Source organism: Myotis lucifugus, unplaced genomic scaffold, assembly GCF_000147115.1.
Source record: "Myotis lucifugus unplaced genomic scaffold, Myoluc2.0 scaffold_285, whole genome shotgun sequence".
Taxonomy (NCBI): Eukaryota; Metazoa; Chordata; class Mammalia; order Chiroptera; family Vespertilionidae; genus Myotis; species Myotis lucifugus.
In genome coordinates, this window is record NW_005871333.1 from 679,346 (window position 1) to 689,515 (window position 10,170).

The window sequence follows — 10,170 nt, forward strand, 5'->3', positions numbered from 1 at the left end:
GAATTATTCCACGGAGGTGGAGGCCCCGTCTACCCCCTGGCTGACCTGCATCCGCGGCTCCCACACCTACCTCTCTACCTCTCTCCGGGCTTCTGTTTGGACCCGAGGACGTGGCTCTGGAGGGTGTGGTCACTTCCGAGAGAGCGCGCTACTGCTCAAAGACGCAAAACCAGCGCGGTGGCCGCATTCTCTCCAGGACGCGCTGGAGCCTCCCCAAGATGAGTGGGCAAAACTCAGGACGCCATGGAAGCCGCCCTGGCCTTGGAGAGGAGCCTGAACCAGGCCCTTGTGGACCTGCCTGCCCCGGTTCTACCCGCAGACCCTCGTCTCTGTGACTTCCTGGGGAACCACTTCCTGGGTGAGGAGGTGAAACTCATCAGGAAGATGGGCGACACCTGACTCACCTCCGCAGGCGCCGGCCTCCAGGCTGGGCTGGGCGAGTGTCTCTTCTACAGGCTCATCCTGACCCTCAAGCACAACTAGGAGCCTTTGGAGCCCAGAGGCCTGTGAGGGGCCCCTCTGCATCCCCTGGTGTCTGGCTTTTGCCTGAGCCTCTCCCTGAAACCACTAGCCATCCTTCTAACCACCCTGAGCCCTCTCCCGTGCTTGGACCACATGGAAACAATAAAGCTTTTTGTAGCGCTCCCCCCTTCCCCGCCAAAAAAAAAGGGGGGCCTGGTGGGAATGAGAACGGGCTCTGCTCCTGACCCTGCCACTCACTGGGTGACCGTGGGGAAGTCCTGTTCCCTCTGAGCCTCAGCTGCCTCTTCCTCCTCTTGCAGGGGTGGGGCAGAGGGACTGCGTGCTCTGTGAGGTCTCTTTCTGCCTTGGACAGCCTGTTCCCTCCCCTGCAGAGGGACCCAGCGCTGTGTATGTAGGTGGGCCTGCAGCTTAGGGCTGTTCATAAGGTGAACATCTAGTCCTCATTTCCCCCCAACCTCCATTTCCTCTCTTCCCCACCCCCATCCTGTCGCTTGGGGCCTGTAATCAATGAGCCGTAAAATGGGAAAGTATCAGGAACTAGCAAAGCATGGAGAGCAGCTGGGGCAGGGGCAGCCCAGCTCCCGGTGGGATGGGCCGCCAGCCTGTCACCTTGGCCCAGCCTCCCACGTCCTCCTCAGGCCGCCAGTGACCCAGCTGGGCCCAGGCCCCCAGCTAAGGATCCGAGTGGGGAGGCCTATTTCCGGCCAGTCCGAAGGCCTCACGTTAAGAAGAGTAATGGAATCTCTGTGTACTGACGTGAAGAGGTGCAGCCAGGGTGTCTGAGTCATGAAAGCAGGTTAAACAATAAAGTGATCCCGTTAGGTTATTAATAGAAGTGTTTGCGTATATAAAAACATGAGCGGGGAGATTCCGGACTGCGGATAGCAGCTACCTCTGGGAGTAGCTTATAGGGCAGTGGTGGCGAACCTTTTGAGCTCGGCGTGTCAGCATTTTGAAAAACCCTAACTTAACTCTGGTGCCGTGTCACATAGAGAAATTTTTTGATATTTGCAACCATAGTAAAACAAAGATTTATATTTTTGATATTTTATATATTTAAATGCCATTTAACAAAGAAAAATCAACCAAAAAAATGAGTGTCATAGGTTCGCCATCACTGTTATAGGGGGAAACATTCACTTTCTACTTTATACACATTTCCTTTGTTGAACCCTTCAAACAAGCATATATTTATAATATGCTTTAGTAACAAAAAGGAGATAATTTCATAATAAAATTACTTCCATTACTGGGTGGTGGGGGGAGCCTGGCAGAAACACGCACAGGCTAATAAAAAATGCTGCTCGGGGCTGGGGCTTGATCAGCTGTGGTGGGAAGGCCAGTGAACTCTGCTGATCCGAAGCACTAGATCTCAAGTCAGCACAAGCAGTTTGGTTTTTAAAAAGCAAAAATCAATTCCTCAATGGGTCTGGTTTGTCAGATCAGATCTATATGATTCTATATGATCCTGAAGGCAAAAGGGGAAGAACTGTAAGAGGGCCTTGGTGTCCGCAGCCCAAACCTGGACCGAGGGTGGGCAGTCAGGGCTGAAGGCCCCTCCCCTGGCCTCATGCAGCTGAGAACCGAGCCCACATCAGCCCCGGGGTCCAACCACGCTCCCCCAGAGTGACGCAGCTTCCCTCTGCCCAGCCCGAGGCAGGCACCGTGGTCTGGGGGAGCCTTTAGGAATGACTCCCAGAAGCCCTTCGCTCCTTGCCTTCCAGCCCAGGCTGGCGCATGCTGAGGAGGGGAAGGTGGGACGAGCCTGCGGGTTCCAACCTATATCGCTGGGAGGTACATTTGATGGTGGAGGGGGCGGCTGGGGAGGCGTCGCGGGCTGTGGAGGTCACTTGGACTGTCGGATGCTGTCCGTGCTCAGGTGACGGATTCCATTTCCCGCCCCAGGAGTCAGCACGGCTGAAGGATGCAGTGACACACACGTTTATTGTGGAGCTGCAGTGGATCCTCCCTCTCTCTGGGAAAGCCCAGGGCACAGCACCAACAGAGGGATAGACAGACCCCCAAAGGGACACATGGATGGTGCAGACTCAGAGACCATAGCGCAGCCACACAGGCACAGAGAGACACAGGCCACAGCACCAAGAAACACACACACACACGCACACACAGACAAAGCCACAGGGCCAGAACACACGGACAAAGTGCAAGTTTTGGGGCTCCTGCATAGACAGAGCGAGGGCCACGTGGGGAGGGGCCCCTGATGACCTCCCCCAGGCCTAGGCACACCAACAGCACACAGACAGGCAGATGCCCCAGCCAGCGGCCAGCCTGCCACACAGACAAATGAACTGCACGGAAAGGATGCTCGTGGCTCCCCAGACCGTGGGGAGCTGGGACCCCCACCCCCCACTGCACTGGTTCCCTGGTCAGCCCAACTCCCACCCCACTCCCCCCTTACTTTGGTCTTGCCCACTGGGGCTTGGGGCTGGGGAGTTGGCAGGTGGCAGGAGGGAGAGAGGAAGGGGTAAGGGCCCAGCTGAGAGCCTAGGGCTGAGCCAGGGCCTGGCAGTGGGCAGAGAGCAGGGCCAGCTCAGGCTTGGGGAGGCTCCTGGCAGCGCAGGCACTGGTCCATCTCAGACTGGTACTGCTCAACCTGCAGGGTACAGCTGGAGAATCCAAATCGGGAGTAGAGCCGGGATGTGGCTTCGGCCAGGACAGCATCTGGGTCCGCAGTGGAGTCTGTGGGAAAGTGATAAGAGACAGCAGGTCCCCAGGGGAGCCGGGAACCAGGCCGGGGCCAAGATAAGGACCAGTGAAGGGGGACCCGGGAGCGTGCACAGCATTCAGGCCAGGCTTCAATAGGGATCTTTATTTGCTTTCCGTGTTGTATGAAAAGCATAAAAACGCCAAAGAAAAGGCTGGACTCACCCCAAATCGACCAGGCTAACACACTAAACTGTTCTTATTTTTCTATTCTCTTCTGCTCTCCGAGTATCAGAATACAGCCCTTCAGCAGCCAGGCCACCCAATTTTCCGGGACAACCCAGATGTTAAATACTCTGTCCCACTGCCCCCCTAGAGCCATCAAATATCCCACAAAGTATAATATTTTTGGCATCCAAACTGCATGTCTCTGATTGCTTCCTGCATCTGGAAGAAACTCAAAAATCCTTTGTCAGCTTGTGAGTCACCATATATATTTTTAATAGTTGAATCATAATGTAGAGATAATTTTATATTCAGCCTTTCCTTTTAGCATTATACCACAAACAGTTTCCCTAGTTGCCATACAGTATTCATAGTCATCGTTTTCAGCAGATATGTGGTAGCACTGAGTGGAGGGGCTGGATTTACCTAACTGTGCTTCATCACTAGTAACTAGGTACTAGTGATCTTGTAAAGGGTTACTAGTTCCCTGCTCTACTTGGAGAGGGAGAGGGAGAGGGAGAGAGGGAGGGGAGAGGGAGAGAGGGAGAGAGGGAGAGAGGGAGAGAGGGAGAGAGGGAGAGAGGGAGAGAGGGAGAGAGGGAGAGAGGGAGAGAGGGAGAGGGAGGGGGAGAGGGAGAGAGGGAGAGACTGAGACAACCTCAGTAATATCCACCTCTGTTTTGCGGGGGGAATGCTTCTAGGAATCACTGGCTGGGCCAGTGTGGACTCACCGATGGCCAGATGTGCAGAGGCAATGTGGTACGTGAGCGTCAGGGACCACATGTGCAGTTCATGAGTGGCTTGGACTCCTGGCACTGACAGCAGTGCATCCCTCACCGGCTCAAAGCCCACATTGTGAGGGGCACCTGCAAGCAGCATCCACCAAGCCTTACTACTGGGGCTATTCCTGCCCAGGGACAACCCCCACCAGACCCCCTCTCCCCCATTCTGTACCCCCTCAGCCTGTGACCCCACAACTCAGCCTGTGCCTGAACCCTCCTTCCAGCAAGAGGCCCATGGCCCCGGCCTTCTCCCCACACTCATCAGAGAGAAGAGAGGCGCCCCGTGCTGGAGTGAGGTCAGAGAGGGCCCAAAGGATGGGGAACAGTGGGTCTGATTCACCTTCCATGAGGACACGGAGAACATCTCGGAGGGTGGGAGCCGAGGACCCCAGGGCGCAGATAGAGAAGAGAAAGGTGCTGATGGGATCAGCTGCCTTGCACTGAGGCTGAGACAAAGAGAGACCCCTAAGCCCGAAACCAGGGACCTTTCAGAGGAAGATCTACGGGTGTCCTAGGCCCCTGAGAACCCTGCTCAGGGGAACGGGGCCAGGACCCCAGGCAGGGATCCTAGGGAGCCAGGAGCTGGAATCGGGGAAGGAGGCTGTGGGTCCTGGGAAGGCGGGGATGGGGGGTGGAGTTGGGGGAGGAAGGCTGGGACAGGCCTGGTGGACAGTACCTTGAAGTAGATGAGGATGGAGGCAGCCAGCACCCCAAGGCTCTGCAGGAGGTCCCCCAGTACATGCACAAAGGCCGCCCGGACACTGGTGTTCCCCAGGGGCAGATGCTCCCCAGGCCCCTCCTCCAGCGGTGCATACTCAGCCCCCCTAGACCCATGGCTGTGCTGGGGCCCAGCCTGGTGCAGCACAAAGGCCATTCTGAGGGGGAAGCAGAGCAGCTCAGCCCAGGGGCCTGCTCCCAGCCTCCTCTGCCTATTTCCACACCTCCCCCTCTCTCCTTCCCCTCTCACCTCCCCATGAGCTCTTTCTCCACTATATTCTCCCTGTGTTCCCAGCCCCAGGAAGAAGACAACATTGAGAAAAATAGTGCCGCCTGGGGGCAAGAATAGAGCAATAGAGCGCATGGTGCCAGAGATCTGCATTCAGATGCTGGCCCTGCTACTTAAATAGCTATGCGGCCTGGGTGGTTGTGAGCTTTTAATGAGAGGATACTGATGACAGTCCCAGCAAGAGTGGCTGGTACACGGCAGGCCTTTAACGAGTGTCTGTTGACTGAATTTTCGGCCTCCCCCAGTTGTCTCTCAGGCATTCTCAGGGCAGCCTGCTGAGAACCAGTGCTTTGCGTTGCCTGTCTGTCTGCAAGGGGAGGACCTGCTCTCCCAGCCTGGAGGAGGGCCCCTTGCCCTGAACCCCACAGGTGGCTGCTCCATACTGGACCGTACAGCAGATTGGCACAGACTGCGATGCCCGCGGTCACCAGCATGGCGCCCCCCTCGATGTGGTAGTCGCTGTGCAGCAGGCGGATGAAGGCCAGGTACAGGAGGATGCCCGTGACCATCCAGAGGGAGATCACAGAGGCCAAAGCCCCCAGAGTCTCTGCAGGCAGAGACAAGCTATCAGAGACCTGCCCGGGACCCTAGGAGGTGCCCTCCAGCAAGACTGGAGGGTCACCAGCTCATGCAGGAGCCATACCTGAGCGATGCCAGCCAAAGGTCATGGTGCGGGTGGCTGGACGGGTAGAGAGCCAGAGAGAGAAGAGGCTGCCCAGCATGCTGCCCACATCCGCCAGCAGGTGGGCTGCGTCGGTCATAATGGCCAGGCTGTGTGCTAAATACCCACCTGCAAGGGTAAAACAATGCACATTTGCTGTGTAGGCATGAAAATGGGGGCGGGGGGCATACACCAAAATGTGAGCTATGGTTTTTCACTGGTGATGGGATTATAGATCGTTTTTATTTTCTTCTTTTCACTCATCCACATTTCCTAGTTTTTCTACAATGACATTTTAATAACAAGAACATAGGGCTTTGAAAAGAGCAGTTATCACAGAGTCCAGCCCTGGACCTCGCCCCGAACCTCCCCTGGTGCTGTCCTTCACTCTCTCCTGTTTCTGGATCCCTGGGCACCCAACTCCCAAGTGCCAGCCATCCCCCTCTTCTCTGCACCGCCAACCCCTGGCACATCCTGGGACTCTGAGTGGAGAGTGGCTTAGGCAGATGTCGGGATGATGGGGTTGGAGGAGCAGCTCTCCAACTTACCAACCACCTCCCCGGCCATAAAGACGCAGCACACAGCGCAGGCGACGCATAGCTGCCTCTGCGCCCGCAGCCTCTCAGGGGTGAGGCCGGGCGGTGGCAGGGGGTCCCTGTGGCAGTGGAAAGTTGTCTCCTCAGCTGTGGACTCCATGGGCTCTGTGAAGAGACTGAGGTGGGCAACATGGTTCAACTGGGGCCTGGCTCACGGGCTGACTTGCTCCTCACTCTCAGATCCTGGATCCTGCGGACTGGCTCCATCAGATGTGGCCCATCTCTCACTCCTTCCCAAGGCCTGGTCACACCCGGCACCTTGTGGACAGAGGGCCACACGAGAGATGGGGCCTAGATGAACACTCAGATCCCAGCCTTTCTTTTCTTTTCATACACATTTCCCAGCTGGAAAGCACCTTAGAGATGGTCTATTCCAGTGGTCGGCAAACCGCGGCTCACGAGCCACATGCGGCTCTTTGGCCCCTTGAGTGTGGCTCTTGCACAAAATACCATGTGCGGGCGCGCACGTATAGTGCGACTGAAACTTTGTGGCCCATGCGCAGAAGTCGGTTTTCGGAAAGGAGATAGACGAAACAAGTATACAAGACGAGTGTGGATGGGAGAGTTGGAAGGGGTCGACCTCAGCGAACGTACCTCAACCAGACTGAGGACGTTTTTAGCAAAGGCCAGCTTAGGAGTACCCTAATTAAGTTAATAACAATGTGCCTACCTATATAGTTTAAGTTTAAAAAACTTGGCTCTCAAAAGAAATTTCAATCGTTGTACTGTTGATATTTGGCTCTGTTGACTAATGAGTTTGCCGACCACTGGTCTAGTCTAACACCTTATTCAAGAAAGTGGAAGTGTGAGGCATGCGTCTATCTGACTGACCTGGAGCAGTTACTGTCTGCTCCTAAGGTTCCCATGCAGATGCAAGAAAAAAAGGGTCCTGGTGCTCTGATTATGGCAGCCAAGACTGCATGGGGGACACAGTTAAAAAACACGGAGTTTTTACAACTCAGACATTACCTTGTAAACACTTGAGTCTATTTTACTCCAAAGAAGAATCTAAAATATGAGCTTACAAGAGAAGTGTTGGAAAATTATTCCCCTACACCCTTGCCCTCTAATTCCACTTTTAAAAGCTTAGGCCCTAGCCAGGTAGTTGGTTAGAGCATCATTCTGATATGCCAAGGCTTCAGGTTCAATTCCGGGTCAGGGCACATACAAAAATCAACCAATGAAAGCATACATAAGTGAAACAACAATTGATGCTTCTCTCTCTCTCTCAAATCAATTTAAAAAAAATAAAAGCTTGCCCTGGCTGGTAGCTCAGTGGATAGAGTGTCGGACTACGGACCAACGGGTCCTGGTTTGATTCTGGTCAAGGGCACGGAGTACCTCAGGTGCCGGATCCTCCCCAGCCAGGCCCTGGTCGGGGCATGTGCAGCGTGCAGGAGGCAACCAATCGGTATGTTTCTCTCACATCGATATTTCTCTCTGTCTTTCCCTCTCTAAAAATCAATGGAAAAATATCCTCTAGTGAGGATTTAAAAATAAAAATTAAAAAAATGAAAGATTTAGGAGAGCGAGAGGACTTATGCGGGCCACACAGTTAGTGGTAGAGCTGAGACACACACCATTTCGTGATGAGAGGCACCGTAAGAAATACAAAATGAGCAAATCATCAAACGTAACCCTTCCTGGTCTCCGGAGGTAGCTGTAGCCCTTAGAGCAGGTGACATGCTATCAGGGCTCAGATAGAGAGACACATAGATTCCAGTAGGGAAATCAGGTTAAAACGGAAGGAGGCACCACGAGAAGGGCCTTGAAAGATGGGGGGGGGGCTTTTGATAAAGATGCAGCGCACTTACCAGGAAGAGGTGACAGGAAGGGAAGGTGGTGTGAAAGTGTGTGGCAGGACTCAGCACATGATCCTGGCCTTAGTGCCTCCCTCCCAGACCCACCTCTTGTGCCTCCACTCCCAGATCCTTCACTTTCCTCTCCAGACATGCAGCTGAAGGGCAGCCCTTTAAGGGGGGAGTGGAATGTTGGGACCCAAAAAGTCCGAGGTTCCTGGCACAGAGAACGAATGGCCGGATTCCAGAGCGGGGTTGCCATGGGGAGGCGGTGTGCACACTGCTGTGGCTGGCGACGGCAGCAGTAGGAACACTGGCTCTGGAGTCTGCCGCACGTTAGCTGGACTCCAGTCTGACCACTTGCTGCAGAGGCCTCCCGTGACAAACGAATGGGGCTGAAGGCCTCATCTGGGGATGCCAGGGGCTGGGCTCAGGCTGACTAAGGTTTAAGTCCCTGCGAGCCCAATTCTCACCCCCACTGCTGTCGATGCAACCTGAACCCCAGGAAGAATAGAACCTTCCACAGGATAAAGGACCTCAATACAGTCCTAGAAACGCTCGCGGAAGTGTGACAAGAATGCCTATGAGTGAACATGAAGGCCCAGACAGAAACGCGGTCACAGCAGTGAAGTGGCGAGGGTGCCTGGAGCCTTCTGGCTGAATTGAGGTGTGAGGGAAGAGGGGGGACCTTTGTGTTTGCAGGGAAAATTCAAGTGCTGGCAGGTAGATTAATTCGTTGGAATTTCCTTCCGAGACTTAGCACCTGGATAGGTAGGATTCTAGGTGTGTTTCCAGAAGGGATGGGGAGATGAGGGTGGCTTTCAAATCCATCCTCATTCAATGAGGTGTGCCAGGCAGCGTGCACATGCTGAAGCCGGGTCTAGCGGGAGAGACAGATGTGTCGCAAATGACCGACTAAGCAAGGAGAGGCCGGGGCCAGGAGGGCTGTGAACAAAGGACTTTGGAACACAGGGGAGGGAGAACTTGACAGAGGGAGAGATGGAGAAGATGAGACCCAGGTGGAGAAGGGGAAGCCAGACCCATGGAATGACAATGGCAAGATATTCCGCTTGGAGTTTAAGTGTGAAGAGCCAGGGGAAGGAAGAGGAGGATAAAGGGAGAGACCCTGATTGATGGAGCACATCTTTCCTGAGCCCTGAGGTGCCCTTGCTGATGGACCAGTTTGCAGGAAGAGAGGAGAGGAGATCGAGGGATCCAGACCAGACCAGGCCAGAGGCTCCCTGTGCAGAATTTCAGAGGAGGGGCGGGGCGGGAGGGAAGAGCCTCTTTCAGAAAATACTGCAGGATTTGGTGACTAATGGTCAAGTGGGAATGGAGATGAGCAGGGAGTCAGGGATGTGGGTTTGAAGAGCAAACAGAGAGAGGCCGAGGGGCCCTCTGAGGGGCCTTGGGGCCGCGGTTCAGATGCCTTTCCTGGCCCTATAAGGCCCTGTAAGGCCCAGTGCGGCCAGTCGTCAAGGTAGCCAGCCACCCATCAACAGGCTGCTCCCTTTTGTTCTGCAGAAATTGGGCCCTAAAGCCTCACTGGGTGTGGGTGTGGGTGTATGTAGGGGGTGCACGCTGTTTAGAAAGAAGGGAAGGCAGTTTTCTCTCCCTCGCCCTCTGAAACCCTCCACAGACAACAAATAAGGTAGAGAGATGTAGGGAGGGCAGAGGGTCTGAAGCAGAGACAAATGAAGAGGTGCGGGGCCAGGGCCGCAGCCCCCGCGTTGCCCAGGTCTGCAGTCCCCGCTCACGCACGCCCCCACCCACCCCGGTTTGCAGCCCCGGCACAGAGAAAGGACCAGAAACACAGGGAGGCACCACCGCAGAGACAAAGGGAGCGGGGCTGGGGGGAAACAGAGAGGCAGGGGAAGGTGAGATAAAGAGACAAACGGACGGTCGGCCACCAGACAAAATGGCCAGCGGAGGTGACCACGGAGGTCCTGCCTTA

General features: G+C 55.0%; 1 protein-coding gene across 2 annotated transcripts in view; it reads right to left on the bottom strand.

Moving 5' to 3' along the window:
• Nucleotides 1–2,408: 2,408 nt before the first annotated feature.
• Nucleotides 2,409–10,170, bottom strand: part of SLC30A3 (solute carrier family 30 member 3) — a 10,632-nt gene continuing 2,870 nt past the window's right edge. For both annotated transcript variants that reach the window (XM_023763481.1, XM_014465289.2), the window contains 7 exons: nucleotides 6,370–6,533; nucleotides 5,804–5,950; nucleotides 5,554–5,707; nucleotides 4,831–5,029; nucleotides 4,495–4,600; nucleotides 4,104–4,238; nucleotides 2,409–3,183 (listed from right to left, as the gene is read on the bottom strand). In XM_023763481.1, the coding sequence (XP_023619249.1) occupies nucleotides 3,035–3,183; nucleotides 4,104–4,238; nucleotides 4,495–4,600; nucleotides 4,831–5,029; nucleotides 5,554–5,707; nucleotides 5,804–5,950; nucleotides 6,370–6,517 (1,038 nt within the window). In that variant the 5' untranslated portion in view covers nucleotides 6,518–6,533 and the 3' untranslated portion in view covers nucleotides 2,409–3,034. The remainder of the gene's footprint in view (nucleotides 3,184–4,103; nucleotides 4,239–4,494; nucleotides 4,601–4,830; nucleotides 5,030–5,553; nucleotides 5,708–5,803; nucleotides 5,951–6,369; nucleotides 6,534–10,170) is intronic.